Genomic DNA, 20,669 nt, shown 5'->3' with positions numbered 1-20,669 from the left:
ATGGTACGATGATTACTGTCCCTTAAATGTTCTTTACTGATATTTGATCCACTTGGCCCACCTCATTCCCAAGAACCAAGTCCAGCAGTGCATCTCCTTTCATTGGACTGGAAACATACGGCCAAAAATTTTCCTGAGCACAATCTAGGACCTCTTGCCCCTTTCTGAAATTTAAACTGTTACTATCCAAGTCTATATTTGGATAATTAAAGTCCCCCATTATATCTCTGTAATTTCCTTACAAATTTGTTCCTCCACATCCTTTCTACTATTCAGTGGCCTATAGACTACACCAAGCAATGTAATTGCACCTTTTTGTTCCTTAGCTCTAGCTAAATAGATCCCATCCTTGACCCTCTGGGATGTCCTCTCTCTCTGGCACTGCAATATTCTCCTTACTCAATGCAACCACTCCTCTCCACTTCCTTCCTTTTCTATCTTTCCTGAACATCTTGCATCCAGGAACATTTAACACCCAGTCCTGCTCTTCTTTGAGCCAGGTCTCTGCTATAGCCATAACATCATTTCCCACATGTCAATCTGCACCTGTAATTCACCAATCGTATTAACCACACTCCGTACATTTGCATACATGCACATTAACCCTGATTTAGGCCTTATTACTTTCTCCCTTACTCTGACTCCACCTAATAACTTATTATTCCCACTCTAGTGCTATCTATCTCTCCCAGTATTCTGAACACCTTGGTATTCCTCTCTGATATTTCCTCCTGGTTCCCACACCCCTGCCAATTTAGTTTAAATCCTTCCCAGTAGCGTGAGCAAACTGCCCTGCAAGGAGCTCAGTCCCAGCTCTATTTAGGTGCAATCCTGTACGGGTCCCATCTCCCCCAGAGCCTGTCCCATTGTCCCAAGAGTCTAAATCCTTCCCTCCTGCACCATTCTTCCAGCCACACTTTCATTTGCTTTATCCTCTTATTTTGATACCCACTTGCACACGGATGCTGGGAGTAATCTAGAGATTGCTACTTTTGAGGTCCTGCTTGCTAATTACCTACCTAGGTGCCTAAATTCTGACTACAGGACCACATTCCTCTTTCGGTCTATGTCATTCATACCAATGTGTACCATGACTGCTGGCTGTTTACTGTCTCCCCTCAGGGTGCTCTGCAGCTGCTTAAGGACATCCTTGACCCTGGCACCAGGGAGGCAATGTACCATCCTGGATTCACTGTGCAGCCACAGAAACACGTGTCTAACTATTGAACACGTGTCCCCTAACTATCGAATCACCTATCACTAGTGCTCTTCCAGTCTTCTTTGTACCAACCTGTACATCTGAGCTATCTGTGGTGCCATTGACCTGGCTCTGGCTGCACTCTCCAGATGAAACATCACTTTCATCTGTATTCAGGACTGAATACCGATTGGAGAGTGGGATGCATTCGGGGGACTCCTGCACTACCTGCCTATTTCTACTTGATTTTCTGGTGTTCATCCATTCCCTTTCTCCCTGCATACTGTTAAACTGCGGGGTGACCACATCTATAAACATGCTCTCAACCTAAAGAATACACTGCAGTGATGCCAGCTGCTGCTCAAGTTCCGAAACCCTGAGCTTAAGCTGCTGCAACTGAAGACACTTCCTATACATGGGAAGTGTCCTTGAGTTCCCACATAGCACAGGATGTGCACTCCAGAAGAATATTGAAGACTGTGACAAAATACATGAAACCATCAATAAACATGTAAAAGACGAAGGATTTTCCATATAATAAGTGAGATGGTGCCTTTTGATAGGAGAAATCCAGAAGCCACATACTCCTCGGAAAATAAGAGATTAAATGGTGCAAAAGAACAAAGGGATCGAGGGGTACATATTCACAAATCATAAAAAGTAACAACGCAAGTTAACAAGAACATAAAATGCAAACTATGCACTGGGGTTCATTTTTAGAGGAATATAATTGAAATGCAGGGAAGCTAAGTTAAACTTGTGCAGAATCTTGGTTAGCCAGCATTTTAGAGAACTGCGTACAGTTCTGGTCTTCAAATTACAAAAAGGATATAGAGGCACTGAAGACCGGGCAAAAGGGATTTGCGATAACAATATCACAATTGAGAGGGTATGACTATCAGGAAATACTGAATAGCCTGGGGCTCTTTTCTTTTGACGCATGACCTAGTACGAATGTGTTTGATATGGTATTTTTAGAAAAGCCGGCTGCACTTGTGGGGAATACAATACCAGGGCCATAAACATGAAAGTCGCTAATAAATCCAATAAAAAATGCAGGAAAAGCGTGTTTCTCCAGTGAGTGGTTAATATCCTGAACTTGATACCAAATGGCATAGACCAGTTCGGCCGAATGGCCTCTTTCTGTGCTGTAAATTCAGTGTTACACTATGAATTTAAACAAATTTGCATTTAAATATATATTGTAAGATTTTTCCCCGAAATGTCAAACTAATAGTCATCGTCGTGTCTCTAAAGTCACTGTTCTGACTGATTCCACTAAATGTCCATACAATCACAAAGAATAAAACCTCACCCTTTAGTTACAATTAGAAGATGGCTACGAATTGGTGCAGAGGTATCGGATAGAAAAGACTAACTGCACATGAGTTAATGCAAAAGTAATTTTATTACTCTGCAGTATTTGTACCGTTACATTGAAGCTTCGACCAGTTCAGATTGAACACGCTGTTATAGTCAGCGGGATCTTTTCAAACTGAACATCTGTTATGATTTGAAGTGTTACTCTTAAAATCAAACATGTAATATCTGAAGAAGGACTTTATTTAAAAATAAACATTTGCTACGAGTATAACAGGTCAATAAAAGAGTCTCGAATCAGATACAACTGGACCTAGCAATACTTGTTTTAAGCGGGTTTGCCTGAGTCTCGTGTTTAACCACACAGGAGTAAAGCTCGTGTGAGTTCCACTCTGAGGCTGGCAGAGTCAGATAACTGCTCACGCTGAACGTGTTGTCCGTCTCCTGCTGGATCCGACTGGTCTCAACACCATTCCCTCTCACACTGCCATCTACAGTCCACTCAATCTCCACAGCTCCCGGGTTAAAACCGCTCACCAAACACACCAGGGTCGCCGTGTTCTTTGCTGCAATTTGATCCGATGCAGGCGGAAGAACGGACACCGAGGGGCCTCTCGGATCTGGAAAATAGAAAAGAATGTAAGAGTGAGCGAAGAGTCGCTCAGAGTCGCATGTTGGCTGTCGAAAACCAAAGTCTTGCCTTTTTGTTACCTTTTAACATTCAATTGTACACACGGATTAGAAATACTTCACAATGATGGCTTAAGAACATTCAGCAAACACGTATGGGACTCGCAGTTTCGAAAGTTAAAAATATAACTTGGAAAAATATCTGTAAGGACCTAACTGATGGTAAAATATTTATTTGCAGGAATATTGCACAGGCTGAGAGTAAACATTTTTGTGTTTTAATGACGTTTCTTAAAGACTTGTGAATATTGCACGATGTCATAGTCCAATTCAAATAACCATACTTTGAACTATACCAAAAAACTGTTAGCAGACGCATCCGTTTCACAGTGGTATCTCTCAGGAACGGGCATAATTTCGAGGCTCAATAAAGTAATGAATAGCCGCCCTACGTAATTTAGCAAGTGTATATTCTAATTGATCGGTTGGTGGAATTCCTATAGAGCTCTTGTAATTTCATTGAATATCGGGGACAACTTAAAACTGTTTCCCTGGAGAAACTGCCGAGCTGCCACCAATGAGATCGGATAAACTCTCACGGAAACTGTGCCCAGTAAGTATGGAACCTGACGGGATTACGATCGGGTTGACTTACTGGCCACTCAATGCTTCAGTATTAAGAATCACGGAATCTATCACTCTATGACTGAGGATTAAAACCGCTGATTAAGAAAATGTAGGTCTCGAATTTAATCAGACTTAATAATCACATTAGCAAAGGACAATCATTTGATGCGAGGTACCACCAGACTCAGAATGCATCTAATTTAGGTTCAGTCGTAGATTTATAGACATTACATCACCCAAGGATGCCATTGTGCCAATAGTGCTTGTATCAATGCTAGTTTTTTGGCTACATCAGTTCATTATAATCTATTTAACCCTGATTTTCTCCTTATTCCACAAGTATTAACGCATGATCATTTTGGCGAAGCTTCTTCGAAAGGACAAATACTCGGATCATGAGAATAAAAATATTATTCCCACAAAAAAAATACCAGCCTGTTTAATTCATTACGCGTCTGGATTGGCCGCCTCTGTGAGCAATTTTCACAATATTCCTCAATCAAGTTGGAAAACTTTAACCAAGATTTTATGTTCGGAATTATTATTGCTCTTGGCCGCTGTGCTTGAACCGCCCTTTCTACAATTTTCTGTCCCTTCTGACTGTGACTAAGCGGCGTTAAGAACTTGAAAACACTGTCGGAATAAGATTTCATGCTCAAAATATGGTAATCAACATGTTCTCCAGTGTCAATATTTAAAGTCATTTATAGCAAAAATAAATAAGGATCGCTATGGAAAAATAATTCTTAAAGTTATGATTTCCCAATAACATCATTCAAAGCAATTACGATAATAATTTCAGTCATATTTAAAATAAACCTTCCTAGGATTCTAATTCTAAAATATAACCGATGTCAAAGAATGAAGATGAACTGCCACAAAAATGAGCTCTAAAAGAAGGACTACTTGTATCAACATGTTTACATCCCCTAGAAGCTGTCGATCAAGCACGGAAGTAATAACAAAATAGGTTTATTATAATGAAAAGGACTTAAAAGCTGGGGCATTCACTCTTCGGTATAATGAATGTCTCGCGCTCTGTGGAAGCAGTTGTTCCTTTCACACTGTATTTATTACTTTCACTTCATGATCAGCACCAATAAATATTTGGGAAGGATAATTTACGCAGCGGCAGTCTTTCAGGCAGACTGCAAATTGACACCAGGTACTGCGTTAGTTATAATAGTGGCATCACCAAAATAAGCTTGTCAAGAAGAAGAACTTGTTCGAAATCTAGTGTATTGGCTATGAGACCGTCATCTTGATGCGTCCCCCTTGAATTATAACTTAAATGCTAAAAGAACTTTATAAAAGTGTCACAAGTGGTGTAAAGACCAGGCAGTAACACGGATTTATCAACCTTGACACAGAGCAGTTTGGGACAGAAATCTCTGGAATCCCGTAGGTTTATTGAGCAAATGCTGCTAGCAGCTCATATATATATATATTAAGTTCGAATCTGAAGCCCCCCAATCTATTTACACTATTACGCTATGATTGGATCTAATTTCCAGTGGATTTAATGGTGGGACCGCTGCAAATGGTGGAGTCTCTGCTTTATTCCTTGGGTTCTAGACGACTGGACCGTAATACAGCAGAATGACTGATTTAAAATGCCGACCGAACATCTGCAGTTATCTGTATTGGTAGTTTTCCGAATGAGCACATTTAGTTAGCAGAAATGCAGAATAAACAACATAAAAACTGAAAATGTATTTCAAAGCATTATTTACTAAAATATATCGATTTGATGGCACGGAAAAAGGTTAAGTTTAAAAAAAATTATATACATACATATATATATAAAATCCTTCATCAGAAACCTAGCGAATATTTATGTATAAAACCTTAGCAATCCGGACCCGCTGAGCGTTTCCAGCATTTTCTGCTTTTATTTCATATTTCTAGCATCTGCACTATTTTATTTTTCGGATTTGATTGTAAAGTTCTGTGAGTTTTTACAATATCGGCATCGTGTCAAACAGTGTGAGTTATTTCACTGTATATACAATCCATATGTACTATAAATACTCGTTAAAACTGCTACAAGTGCCTGGTTACTACAGAAATAATGGATTCATGTGAAATATAGGGCTGAGAACATCTTATTACTGTGTGGCTCCGCTTAATTCAGAGACTTTGACGATAGTTGCAGTAATTTTCCCTTCACAGACTGGGCGGTAATCTAGTGGAGTTAATTGCCCCTCAGTTGCAGAACAGACTCGATTTTCATCCCAGTAATTCAGTTGGGATTTTGCCCTTTACATCTTAAACCTTCTCTAACGCTTGACAGTAGTGGGGCGATAGACACTGGAGTAAGTCAATTCAAACGGGCTACCCGTCTCTTTGTGGCTGATGCTGCGTTATTGTATTTTAAGTAAATACACTTATTTAGGCTTAACTTGACGAAAATCAATACAATCTACCAAAAAGTATAGTTTTCAAGTTACGTTTCGTATAAATCATTCGACGGACATTTCGCAAATGGAACAAAATGCTTGGACACAAATGCCTTTACGCCAGACCTTGAAAGAAGAATCGAAACCGGATAATTGAAGATCACAAGGTGTACAGCGTAACTAAATTACTTACTGCTCAGATTCAGCTTGGTTCCTTTACCAAAGATACTAGCTGCATAACAGTAATAATCAGCCGCATCCTCCGATTGTACTTTTGTGATGGTTAAATGCATCTTGTTGCTCGATGCGTCCACAGAACCCATGAATCGACCAGGGATATTCGAAGGTTTGCCATCTCTCTCACTCCAAATAAGCACAGGGGCACTGCCGGGCTTCTGCCAGTACCAGCTGGTGTAGTAGCTTCCGATGTTGGCTCCGGACATGGTGCAGGTGATCTTTACGGTTTCCCCCGGGGAAGTTGAGATGGATGTTGGCTGTGTCAAGACAGCATCCGCGTTCGAACCTGGCGAAATAACAAATTTTTTTGTTCAATCACACTCGATGCAACAGTGAGAACTGAGTGCAATTCGGATCCATCCAACTTAAGTAAACAATAAATCAGTGGAACATCAGAAGCTGAAATATGGACGGTTTGAACAGCCCTGTACTTACTGTGGAGACAGAGAACCAGCACGGCAAGAACTCCAACCCACGCAGTCATTGTGGAAATCTTGGCGAAGATCAGAAAGAAAATGTTTCCTGGCTGCAACCTACCTCGGCTGTTTCTGAACTTCGCTTTAAGAGGTTTCGGGCATTGCAACGTCATTTTACAATCATTATTTATGCAAATATAATTCACGTGTCAACCGACCATTGGTGATATGATGACTGACATTTCAGCAAGGCACATTCCAGTCAATATTTCAATCTGGGAAAGCAAGATATCAGAAAACTGAAATAGGATAGCGGCAGGGCAGAACAGGGGCAAAATAAAAGAGTTGAACTAATAATTAGTTGTCAGGTGAATAAAACAGAAAATGCGGGAAATACTGTCCTGCCGAAAAGTCCTCGACCTGAAACGTTAACTCTGTTTCTCCACAGATACTGCCAGACCCGCTGAGGATTTCCAACATTTTCTGCGGTTATTTCAGATTTTCAGTATTAGGTGATGCTCGTTCTATGGTTCAATAGGCTGAAGATTGCAAGTGGGAAGAAAGATTGAGGCAAAAATTGAGTTCCACAGTTCCAAGATTAGTACAAAAATGAACTGGAAAAGGAGACTGTACACAACGAGATTCACGGACGCAAAAGAAGGGTTATATTCAGGACTTAGGAGAAACAGGAGAGGAAAGTTCAGAGGAACAATGGTCCGATCCCCATTAAGACGAGAAAGCTCGCTAAGGACTGAGAAGTCGAAAGAAGTTAGGAATAGGAGCAGGCCATTCCGCCCCTTGAGCCAACTCCGGCCTTCAAATAGGACACGGTTTATCTGTACCTAAACTCTATTTACCTTCCTTATATGGGTAGGAGACCGAAGTTAAAGAACATAGAAACTAGGAGCAGGAGTGGACCATTGAGCTTTTCGAGCCTGCTCCGCCATTCATTATGCTCATGATTGATCGTCCAACTCAGTAGCCTATTCCGGCTTTCGCCCCATACCCTTTGATCCCTTTAGACCCAAGAGCTATATCTAACTCATTTTTGAAAACATACAGTGTTTTGGCCTCAACTGCTTTCTGTGGTAGCGCATTCCACAGGCTCACCACTCTCTGGATGAAGAAACAGGCAGCAGGACTTTTGTTGTATTGTCGAGGAGTAGGGATGAGGGGTCAGAATTGCTTCTACTTATTGAAACGGACAAAGACGTTCACTAGGACTGTGGAATATATGGAACCTTCACCCTCGCATCAACAATGCTACTATACATTTTGAGGCTCCGCAGCGAAGGTTTATTCTGAATCTCATTTGTCGCTTTTTTGGGAGCCCTTGATATTGACACCGTATAGTGAAAGATCAGTATTCCTCTCAGGGGACATCCCAAATTGTATTTCATAACAATTAAAAAAAACTTGTATGATGTTTAAAGAATCCCAGCGACATGTAGGAAAATTACTTGAAGGGTATTAGAAGGAATATAGTGGCAGATTTCTCCTGTAATGAAATCGTGAGCTTCCTAAGTAACTGTCTACATAGCGCCGAGAGAAAATCTCCCCTCCTCCACCTTCACTAACGTTAATTCAATGTGATGAGATCAAAGTAATTTAACAGACTCTAACATGCTTTGATTTCTCAGGAGAAAGTTACACATTTTTACAAGTAGCTGTCGGCTTGAACGGCTTTGATTCGAAGTGCAAAATAGAATGGGGAAATGACATATATAGGGTAGCCTAGTTGTTCAAACATGATACACTCAGCTTTACTGAAAGCTATGTTCATTCTTCTTAACTAAATCTATGCGCAGTTTTCCCTCAGCGTAACTTCGATGCTCTCGCCATGACATTGAATTGCATTACAGCGTGTATTAACCACACCGTTTAGTTACTCGTTTCACGTGATGTTGATATATTTTTCAGATTTTTTTGATTAACCGAAAATAAAAATGAAGTCGGTAAAATATTGACGCGAACATGGATCTAAAAGAGGAAGTTGCGGTCCGCTCATGCACGGAGTGCTTTGTCTGTTGTCACCTCCAACATTGCATTGCAGCTGGTACTAAATGTACAACTTGCAATACAGGAGCCAGGAAAGATACAATCCGAATTATTAATAGTCAAGGCAGATAAGAGACATAAGAAATAGGAGGAAGAGTAGGCCATACGACTCTTCGAGCCTGTTCCATCACTCAATAAGATCATGGCTGATCTGCTCTTGGCCTCAACTGCACTTTCCTGCCTTTTCCCCATAACACTTGACTTTCCTAGGTTTCAAAAATCTGTCTCTTTCAGCCTTGGTTATACTCTATGAGTCAGCTTCCCTAGCTCTCTGGAGTAGAGAATTCCAAAGATTCATGAACCTCTGAAAGAAGAAATTGCTTCTTATCTCCGTTTTAAACGGGCGAGCCCTTATTGTGAAACTATGCCCCCTAGTTATAGATTCCCTCACGTGGGAGAACACCCTCGCAGCATCTACCTTGCCAAGACTCCTCAGAACCATATATGTTTCAATAACATCACTTCTATTTCTTCTATATTCCAATGAGTATTGGCCCAACCTGCTCAAATTTTCTTCCTAAGAAATCCCTTCATTCAAGGAATCATCCTTGTGAACCTTCTCTGAACTGCTCCCCAATGCAAGTATATTCCTCCTTAAATAAGGAGACCATAACTGTCTGCAGTACTCTAGATATGGTCTCACAAAGGCCCCGTACAGTTGTGGCAAGACTCCATCTCCCTTACAGTAATGATCAGCATCATTTGCCTTCCTAATTACTTGCTGTACCTGCATGCTAACCTTTTGCATTTCATGTATGAGGACACCCAGATCCCTCTGTACCACAGTATTCTGAAGTCTTTCTCCATTTAAGTAATATTTTGTTGTCCTATTCTTACCAAAGTGGAATAACTCACATTTTATGACATTATACTCCATCTGCTAAATTCTGTCGACTCACTTAACCTATCTGTATCCTCTTGAAGACACTTTGTGTCCTGCTTCGAACTTGCTTTCCAACCTATCTTTGTATCATCAGCAAACCTGGCTACAGTGCACTCGGTCCCTTAATTCAAGTCATTAATGTAGTTTGTAAATAATTGAAGCCCCACCACGGATCCCTGTGACACCTCACTAGTTACAGTTTGCCAACCTGAAATTGAGCCATTTATCCCAACCTTCTGTTTCCTGTTAGTTAGTTAATCAGAGTCTGATCCTATAACTTATATAAGAAAACAGAACAGGAAGGTAGAGAGAGTATAATTAGCACATGCCAAGTTCGATTCCCAGTTTTGTGCATGTTAATTTATTCACAGTCGAGGCCACAGAATGATCGCTTGAACCACCGGATATTTTTGCTGTAGCGACAGAATAATCGGTCAGAGTTCCAGCTGCGCTCTGTTAGAGATGCCCACAAATACATAGATGCCCCATGAGGATAACATCAAGTTTAGATGCAATGACTTCATCTTCAGCAGCTGGAATGGACAAGTGAATGTTTCCAGCATTTTTCTGCGTTTATTTCAGACTTTCAGCATGCGCAGTATTTTACTTTTATATTAGTTGCTAGGTGACAATCATTCTAGGATTCAATAGCCTGAAGATTATAAGCGAGAAGAAAGATTGAGACAACAATTGAGTTTCACAGTTCCAAAATCAATACAAAAAGTGAACTGGAAAAGGGGACTGTACGATAGGTTTTGATTTTAACACAGCGATTATTCATGAACGTAAGAGGAGTGTGTTCACGACTTAGGAGAAACAAGACAGGAAAATTGCGAGGAGCGTTTGTTCTATCCTATTAAGACGAGAAAGCTCGCTAAGGACTGAGAAATAGAAAGAAGGTCGGAACATTCGCCATTCTGCACCTTGAACCAACTCCGCCCTTCAAATAGGACATGGTTGTTCTGTACCTCCTATTTACCTCCTTACGAGGTCTGAGTGAAAGAAAAGACTGCATGCTTTTTGTTGTGTTCTGTCGAGGAGTAGGAATGAAGGGCCAGAATTGCTTCTACATATTGAAACGGACAGAAAAGTCCAATAGGACTGTGGAATAGATGGAACCTTCACCCACACGTTAACAATGGCAATATACATTTTTAGACTCCGCAGAGAAGGTTTATTCTGAATCGAATTTATTTCTTATTTGGGAACCCTTGGTGTTGACACCCGTAGTGAAAGATCAGTATTCTTCCCAGGGGACATCCCGCAATATATCTACTAAGAAAAAAAACTTGTATGAAATGTAATGAATCCCAGCGACCTGTATGAAAATTACTTGAAGGGTATTACAAGAAATATAGTGGCAGATTTCTCCAGTATAATATGTGTAACGAAATCACGAACCTGTTCTTCCTAAGTGCCGAAAGGAAATTTCCCCTCCTCCACCTTCACTAACGTTAATTTACCGTGATGAGCGCAAAGTATTTTAACGGACTTTAACGTGCTTTGCCATGTACTATCTTTAAAGTGACTTCTCAGGAGAAAGTTACACATTTCTACAGGTAGTTGTCGAGTTAAACGGCTTAGATCCAAAATACAAAGTGCAAAATGACATGGGGAAATGACATATATAGCGGTAGTCCAGTTGTCCAAACACGATACACGATAGCTTTACTGAAAGTTATGCTCATTCTGCTTAACGAAATCTATGCCGAGTTTTCGCTCACTCGGATGCTCTCACCACGATACTGTATTGCATTACAACATGTATTAACCACGCCGTTCAGTTGCTCGTTTCACCTGATGTTGATACATTTTTAGATTTCTTTGATTAATCGAAAATAAAAATTAAGTCAGTAAAATCTTGACGTTCAAATGGATCTAAAAGAGGAAGTTGCGGTCCGCTCATGGCGGTTATTGTTATCTGCGATAAGTGCTTTGTCTGTTGTCACCTACAATATTGCATTGCAGCGTATACTAAATGTACCACTTCAATACAGGAAGGATAAAATCCGAATTATTAACAGTCCGAATTCTAATAATCAATCAACCTCCACCACTAGGGCCTCAGTACAAACCCCGTATGCATTTGTGGAAAGACACAAACAATGCTGCACATTACCAAGGAATGCCCCCTTACAGACTAAGAGGTGGACGAACCACCTTAAACTCAGCAAATGAGGTTATCACTTGGCTCCTGGGATTTGCATTCGCTAAATAAATACAAACATGCACAAAACTGGGAAGCAAACTTGGCACTTCTAATTACAGCGTCTCTCTTCCCTCTTCTGTTTTCTTATATATGTTTTATGATCAGACTGTGACTGACAACCAGGAAACAAAAAGTCGTGATAAGTGGCTCATTTTCAGGTTGGCAAACTGTAACTTGTTTGTCCTGAACCTGTTTAGCAAGAACCATTCTTGCCATGGTAGTTCGAAACCTGCCATTCAATAGATTCACAAGGAACTTGTTAGTGACTTCCTGTGTTTCCCACTTCTTGATCCAAAGGATGTCTGCTGGTAGACCTTGCTCAGAAAGGTTGCTCATATGGAGCGTCAAGATGGAAGGCAGGCAGTACGTAGATTGAACCTGTCATTATGGAGTGGTAAGTGAAGTGCAGCATGGATGGTTTCATCACTCGGCTGATGTGTGGGGGAGTGATGTTTGCAAGGACAGGATGCCAGGGGAGGGGCATTGAATGGAGGGTTCCAGTTATGATGTATATTGTTGCATTCAATTAAGTATCAAAAAGGTATGTGTGTGTGTGTATATGTGTATGTGTGGGTGTGATGACCTATGCTAGACAGGTGCACAGTACTCTGCTGCTGAGTATGATGGGGCAGGGGTGGAGGTCAGAAGTGTTATGGCAGCAGTGCTCCACATAGATCCAGCAAGTTTGGTTAATAGGTTGTTTCTGGTTTTGACCTTTGCTGCTGTTTTCTTCAGATGTTCCCAGAAGGAAAAAGTCCTATCCAGAGTCACTAGCAAGTATGTTGGGTTGGGATCTGACCATCCATGTAGACACGCAATTCTTTTTTGGCACTGGCATTGTGGAGGTGGAATACACTGGATATGGTTTTAAGAGGGATTCAATGTGCGATGCCATGTGCTGCAGTAGTCCGTCAGCTTTGTAACATCTTCATTCAGGATCTGGTCCAGGATGCAGAAGGGTGGAGCTTAGGTGGCACAGTGGCGCAGTGGTTAGCACCGCAGCCTCACAGCTCCAGCGACCCGGGGTGCTGCCTGTGTGGAGTTTGCAAGTTCTCCCTGTGTCTGCGTGGGTTTCCTCCGGGTGCTCCGGTTTCCTCCCACAGCCAAAAGACTTGCAGGTTGATAGGTAAATTGGCCATTATAAATTGCCCCTAGCATAGGTAGGTGGTAGGGGAATATAGGGACAGGTGAGGATGTGGTAGAAATATGGGATTAGTGTCGGATTAGTATAAATGGGTGGTTAATGGTCGGCACAGACTCGGTGGGCCGAAGGGCCTGTTTCAGTGCTGTATCTCTAAATCTAAAAAAAATCATGTCATCAGCTTAGATGAACTTGCGAGATGTGGTTTTTGGCAGGTATATATGTTGAACAGCGTGGGGGATAGCACTGAGCCTTGTGGTAGTCCGTTGGCTGGTGTTCTCTATGCACTTCTCCCTTGTCCAAGGTGGATTTTAGATCGTCTGTTGTGAAGGACTGTTTCAACAGCTGTCCCGACCCAGGTTGGAAGCACTCTGGACAGCTTCAGGAGCAGGTCAATGTGCCACACTGTATCATCGGTAGCTGTGAGGTCCAGTAGCACTATGCCAGTCTTCAGGTTCGTTTGGAAGCCATTTTCGATGTAGGTGGTGAGTGCCAGAACGTGATCATGTTGGGCATGTTAATTTAATCACAGTCAAGGCGTGGAATGATCGCTTAAACCATCCGATGTTTTTGTGATAGCCAGGCAATAATTGGTCAGAGTTCCAGCTTCTGGTCGCTGTGCTCTCTTAGAGATGCCCATGCATGGATATCCCGTGAGGATAAAATCAAGTTTATGTGCAACAACCCCATCTTCAGCAGCTGGAATGGACAGGGAGCACTTTGAGGTCAATTTGAAATTGCCGTCCTGGCTCAAAATTGGCGTTGCGGATGGGCACCCGTTAAAGAAAGAGCCTCTTTATCATTTCCATTGAAATCAAAGAAATATTGTTGTGGGATTTCTTTTGGTTGATTTCAACAGTTAAAGGGCTCGTGATTTAACCAATAAAGTGAAAGAAGGCACCTCTGACAATGCATCACCCCCTCGGCACTGCACTGAAACATCAGTCTGCATTATAAGGTCAAGTCTTGCAGCAGAGTTTGAATCCATACCTTGTGGGGCAGAGAATTATCATTGAACAAATATGAAACTTGAACTCCCCCTTTGCCTAAGTGGCCTGAATTTGCGGTTTCAATAAAGGCGAATGTTGAGACGTTCGCCGTAATTGAGAGTTGGAACAGGACCGCAATTTCTGGTGATCGCACCTGCGCTGAAAAGCAGAAGTTGCAGTGCACCTGAATAGACTCCGGAGAAGCCTCCGATGATAGTCCCATCGGGCCGCTTTGTAAAGTGGCAGGGACCTGTGCTGTGGGAATTTGGGCTGATTGCCCCCAAGCAATGCTGGACTTAGCACTATTTAAATTGAAACTGGTACAAGCCAGCATAAAGCCTGCTGATGAATGGATGCTATAAATCTCTTTACTGCATTACACATCTCTGTTATCTGTCCCCTCCAGCTGTTAATGATGCCATTTCCGAAACATTTTCTGTTTTCTTTTCAATTTCATATTAATTTGGCTTTGACTTGAGCCTTTAAAATGCATGTTTGTACAATATTGAGATACTTATGTGTGTGTTTGTGTTTTATTTCTGACCTACTTGCACACTCAGACTCTGCTTGTTCAACCCCCAGATGACGTCCTCGCTGTACAGGTTACACCGGCTGGGCTGAGTCTGGGTACAGGGGCTGAAGTCATGCTCTTCACCCGGTTTCTCGGTCAGTCTTGGGTCCTGGTCGTTGTTCCATGGTCAACAGTAACAGTTTTTTCTTTTATGCTTTTCTCAAGTATACAAGTGTAGTATTTTTTATAACCAAAGCCTTGATTGATGAATGAGTATAAAAACTAAAAACGGCAGCCAATTTGATCATTTATCATAAAATTACAATCAATGCTCAATTAATTAATTAGATCCAGGAAATAAAGTTAAAACTAAAGAAGAGATAGGAACACTAAAGAGTTATGGAATTTTTACTAAATTCAAATCTAACTTTGTTAGATAATCAGTTAGGTGAAACATTTCATTTATCCTCCCTATAAAATAAAGCGACATCAGCACAAAGAGAAGCAGCTGGTTAGTCAGTAGCTGCTGAGTCTTTATTTAAGTAATAAATTTAAGGTCAGCTTGGTCCCATGGAAGCACATCTTGTTCCATGTGGGAACTCCAGGATTTCCCTCGTGTCCTAGACAACCATGCGTGCAGGAAATATCGTCAGCTGCAGCAGCTGGCATCTCTGCGGCACATCTGTGAGGCTGTGAGTTTCGTGGATAGCATGCTTATAGATGTAGTCATCCCGCAGTTTAAGAGTATGCAGGCAGAGAGGGAATGGGTGACCGCCAGGTAGGCAAGAAGGACCTGGCAGGTAGTGCAGGAGTACCATGATGCATCTCAATCCCCAACCAGTATTCCGTTCTGAATGCTGATGACAGTGTGATTCCTATGAGGAGCACATCCAGAGCCAAGTCCACGTCACCACGGCTGGCTCATCTGTATAATGGGGGCAGGAGCAAGATTGGAAAACCAATAGTGATAGAGGATTCAATAGTCTGCAGACCAGACAGGTGTTTCTGCGGCCGCAGACGTGAATCCAGGATGGTATGTTGCCTCCCTGGTGCTCGGGTCAAGGAAGTCACTGGGTGGCTGCAGAGCACTCTGAGGGGGGAGGGTGTACAGCCAGCAGTCGTGGCCCATAGTGGCACCAACGGCTTATGTGGAAAAGGAGATGAGATCCTGCAGGTAGAGTTTAGGAAGCTGGGAAAGAAACTGGTAAGCAAGACCTCAATGGTAGCAATGTTTGGATTACTCCCAGTACCATGCACAAGTGAGTATAGAAATAGGAGAATGGAGATGAAGAATAGATGGCTGGAGAGATGGTTCAGAAGGGAGGGTTTTGGATTCCTGGGACATTGAGAGAGGTTTTGGGGGAGTTGGGACCTGTACAGGGTTGCACCTGAACAGAGCCAGGACCAATGTCCTTGTGCGGCGATTAGCTCGTGCTATTGGGGAGGGTTTAAATTAACTTGGCAGGGGTGCAGGAACCAGGAGATCATATCAGAGAGGATAACTAAGGGGCACAGAGAATTGGGAGAGACAGTTAACAGTAGAGAAGGAAACAGTAAAGTATTAGGTGGGGTCAGTGTAACAGGGGATGTAATAAGATCTAAATTAGGTTTACGGTGCACGTTTGTGAAGGTACAGAGTGTGGTAAATAAGGTGGTGAGCTGCAGGTAACCACATGGCAATATGATGTCCTGGCGATAATAGAGACGTGGCTCAAAAAAAGATAGGCCTGTGCACTAAATATTGCTGGATACAAGGTGTTCACGAAAGACAAGGAAAGAAAGGAGTATTGATTAAGGAGAACGTTGCAGTGCTTGAGAAAGAGGATGTCCTAGAGGTGTCAAGGACATATTCTATTTGGTTGGAGCAAAACTGTAAATAGTTCAATTACATTCAAAGTACGTTCCCACGAGGGTAAAAGGCAGGGCAAACAAATCCAGAGTGCCCTGGATGATGAGAGAGAGAAAGATGAAGCAGAAAAAGTGTGCATACAATAGATGCCACGTGGATAATACAACTAAGAAACAACAGAGAAACTATCACATTGCTGGAAGTATTCTATAGGCCAACAATTAGTGGAAAAGATATTGCACAAATTTGCAAGGAAACTACAGAGAAGTGCAAGAATTATAGAGTAGTGATAATTGACTTTAATTGTTCTAATATAGACTGGGATAGTAATAGTCTAAAGGGCCGAGGGCGGTAAGAGTTTCTAGAGTGTGTTCAGGAGAATTTTCTACATCAGTATGTTACTAGTCTAACAAGGAAGCAGGCATTGCTGGATCTGGTTCTGGGAATGAGGTGGGTCAAATGGCTCAAGTGTCAGTCTGGGAACATTTAGGGGACAGTTATCATAAAATCATAAGGTTTAGGTTTGCTAGGAAAAAGGACAAGAAGTAGTCCAGAGTAAAAATTGTTCAATGGGTGAGGGCCAACCTCAATGTGGTGTGAACAGATCTGGCTCGGGTAAATTGGAATCAAAAATTGGCAGGCAAAACTGTAAATGATCAAAGAGCTTCCTTTAAAGAGGAAATAGTTCAGATACATTCAAGGTACGTTCCCACAAGGGTGAAATGTAGGGCAAACAAATCCGGAGTGCCCTGGATGATGAAAGAGAGAGAGAGAGTAAGATGAAGCAGAAAAAGTGTGCATACAATAGATACCATGTAGATAATACAACTGACAACCAGGCTGAATATAGAAGGTTCAGAAGGGAAATGAAAAAACAAATAACAAAAGCAAGGAGACAGTATGAGAAGAGACAGGCAGCTAGCATAAAATAATTCAAACGTCTTTTATACGCATGTAAACAGTATAAGGGTGGTAAATGGAGGAGTGGGACCGTTTAGGGACCTAAAAGGGATTTATGCACGGAGGCAGGGTGCATGACTGAGGTACAAAATCAGTATTTTGTACCTGTCTTTACCAAGAAGAAGATGCTGCCCAAATCATAGTGAAAGATGAGGTAATTGAGACACTGGATGGGCTCACAATTGATAAAGCCAAAGAACAAAGAACAAAGAACAGTACAGCACAGGAACAGGCCATTCGGCCCTCCAAGCCTGCGCCGATCTTGATGCCAGCCTAAACTAACACCCTCTGCACTTCCGGGGCCCATATCCCTCTATTCCCTTCCTATTCATGTATTTGTCAAGATGTCTCTTAAACGTCGCTATCATATCTGCTTCCACCACCTCCCCTGGCAGCAGGTTCCAGATACTCACCACCCTCTGTGTAAAAAACTTGCCTCGCAAATCCCCTCTAAACGTTGCCCCTCGCACCTTAAACCTATGTCCCCTAGTAACTGACTCTTCCACCCTGGGAAAAAGCTTCTGACTATCCACTCTGTCCATGCCACTCATAACTGTGTAAACCTCTATCATGTCGCCCCTCCACCTCCGTCGTTCGAGTGAAAACAATCCGAGTTTTTCCAACCTCTCCTCATAGCTAATGCCCTCCAGACCAGCCAACATCCTGGCAAACCTCTTCTGTACCCTCTCCAAAGCCTCCACGTCCTTCTGGTAGTGTGGCGACAAGAATTGCACACTATATTCTAAGTGTGGCCTAACTAAGGTTCTGTACAGCTGCAACACGACTTGCCAATTTTTATACTCTATGCCCCGACCGATGAAGGCAAGCATGCCGTATGCATTCTTGACTACCTTATCCACCTGCGTTGCACTTTCAGTGACCTGTGGCCCTGTACGCCCAGATCTCTCTGCCTGTCAATACTCCTAAAGGTTCTGCCATTTACTGTATACCTCCCACCTGCATTAGACCTTCCAAAATGCATTACCTCACATTTGTCTGGATTAAACTCCATCTGCCATTTCTCCGCCCAAGTCTCCAACTGATCTATATCCTGCTGTATCCTCTGACAATCCTCATCATTATCCGCAACTCCACCAACCTTTGTGTCGTCCGCAAACTTACTAATCAGACCAGCTACATTTTCCTCCAAATCATTTATATATACTATAAACAGCAAAGGTCCCAGCACTGATCCCTGTGGAACACCACTAGTCACAGCCCTCCATTCAGAAAAACACCCATCCACTGCTACCCTCTGTCTTCTGTGACCGAGCTAGTTCTGTATCCATCTTGCCAGCTCACCTCTGATCCTATGTGACTTCACCTTTTGTACCAGTCTGCCATGCGGGACCTTGTCAAAGGCTTTACTAAAGTCCATATAGATAACATCCACTGCCCTTCCTTCATCAATCATCTTCATCACTTCCTCAAAAAACTCAATCAAATTAGTAGGACACGACCTCCCCTTCACAAAATCATGCTGTCTCACGCTAATAAGTTCGTTTGTTTCCAAATGGGAGTAAATCCTGTCCCGAATAATCCTCTCTAATAGTTTCCCTACCACTGACGTAAGGCTCACCGGCCTATAATTTCCTGGATTATCCTTGCCACCCTTCTTAAAAAAAGGAACAACTTTGACTATTCTCCAGTCCTCTGGGACCTCACCAGTAGCCAATGAGGATGGAAAGATTTCTGTCAAGGCCCCAGCAATTTCTTCCCTTGCCTCCCTCAGTATTCTAGGGTAGATCCCATCAGGCCCTGGGGACTTATCTACCTTAATGCTTTGCAAGACACCCAACACCGCCTCCTTTTTGATAATGAGATGACTGAGACTATCTGCACTCCCTTCAAGTCCACCAAGTCCTTCTCTTTGGTGAATACTGATGCAAAGGACTCATTTAGCACTTCGCCCATTTCCTCTGGCTCCACACATAGATTCCCATCTCTGTCCTTGAGTGGGCCAACCCTTTCCCTGGTTACCCTCTTGCTCTTTATATATGTATAAAAAGCCTTGGGATTTTCCTTAATCCTGTTTGCCAATGATTTTTCATGACCCCTTTTAGCCCTCCTAACTCCTTGCTTAAGTTCCTTCCTACTGTCTTTATATTCCTTAAGTGCTTTATATTCCTCAAGACGAGGTACAAGATAGGATGGTTGGATACTGAGGGAAGTAGGGTAGAATTTACTGAGGCAGTGGCCATACGAGGGTGGTGTCAGAGGACTGGAGAATTGCAAGTGTTACACTCTTGTTGAAAAGGGATATAATGAGAAGCACAGCAACTACAGGCCAGTCAGTTTAACCTCGGTGGTGGGAAAGCTTTTAGAAATGATAATTCTGGACAAATTTAGCATTCACCTGGACAAATGTGGATCTATTAAGAAAGCCAGCATGGACTGTTAAGTGCAAATTGTGCTTTGATAACTTGTTTGAGCTTTTTGATGAAGTAACAGAGGGTTGATGAGGGTAATGCAGTTGATGTGGACTTCCAAAAGGCATTTGCTAAAGGGCCACATAATAGGCTTGTCAGCATAGTTAGAGCCCATGGAATAAAAGGGTCAGAGTGAACAGTTGTTTTTTCGGACTCGAGGAAGGTATATAGAAGGAAATCCCCAGGGGTGGTGTTAGTACCTGATTTTATTGATATTTATTGATGGCCTAGACTTGGGTGTAGAGGGCGCATTTTGAAAATTTGCGGCTAACACAAAACATGGAAGCACTTTGAACTGTGTGGAGGATAGTGATAAACCTCAAGAGGACATAGATGGGCTGATGGATTAGGTGGTCAGGTGGCAGATGAAATTTAATGCAGAGAAGTGTGAAGTGATTCATTTTGGTAGCAACATCAAGGGAGGCATATAAAGGGTACAATTCTAAAGTGGGTGCAGGAGCAGAGGTCCCTGGTGTGGGTTGGGGGTGGGTGGTGTATGTGCAATTTTAATTACTTTCAAACAATCTTAAAGCTTTTTAAAACTTTTAAATGCTTTTAAACACTTTAACAAACTTTCATTGCTCAGAACATTTCAGCGTGACTTACAATTTATTTTCTCCTCTGGCTTCTGCAGTTTTAACAGCTCGGTTTAATTTCATTTGTGTTTTTTGCCTGTGAGATTCATATATAAATTATGATATTTTTTCTCATAGAGTCATTTACATCATAGAAAGAGGTCATTCGTCCCATCGAGTCCATGCCGCATCTCTTTTATCTGAACTACAGCCCAATTATCACTTGCTGTTCCCCCAG

General features: G+C 42.1%; 1 protein-coding gene across 1 annotated transcript; it reads right to left on the bottom strand.

Moving 5' to 3' along the window:
• Window positions 1-2,587: 2,587 nt before the first annotated feature.
• Window positions 2,588-6,966, bottom strand: LOC137382833 (immunoglobulin lambda-1 light chain-like). The gene is made up of 3 exons (XM_068055324.1): window positions 6,847-6,966; window positions 6,368-6,697; window positions 2,588-3,138 (listed from the first exon to the last, which is right to left on the bottom strand). Exons 1-3 carry the CDS (start codon window positions 6,893-6,895, stop codon window positions 2,816-2,818), a joined length of 702 nt encoding a protein of 233 aa, XP_067911425.1. The 5' UTR covers window positions 6,896-6,966; the 3' UTR covers window positions 2,588-2,815.
• Between the last annotated feature and the right edge of the window lie 13,703 nt (window positions 6,967-20,669).

Source organism: Heterodontus francisci, chromosome 23, assembly GCF_036365525.1.
Source record: "Heterodontus francisci isolate sHetFra1 chromosome 23, sHetFra1.hap1, whole genome shotgun sequence".
Classification (NCBI taxonomy): domain Eukaryota; kingdom Metazoa; phylum Chordata; class Chondrichthyes; order Heterodontiformes; family Heterodontidae; genus Heterodontus; species Heterodontus francisci.
This window is presented reverse-complemented; position numbering and strand designations above follow the sequence as displayed.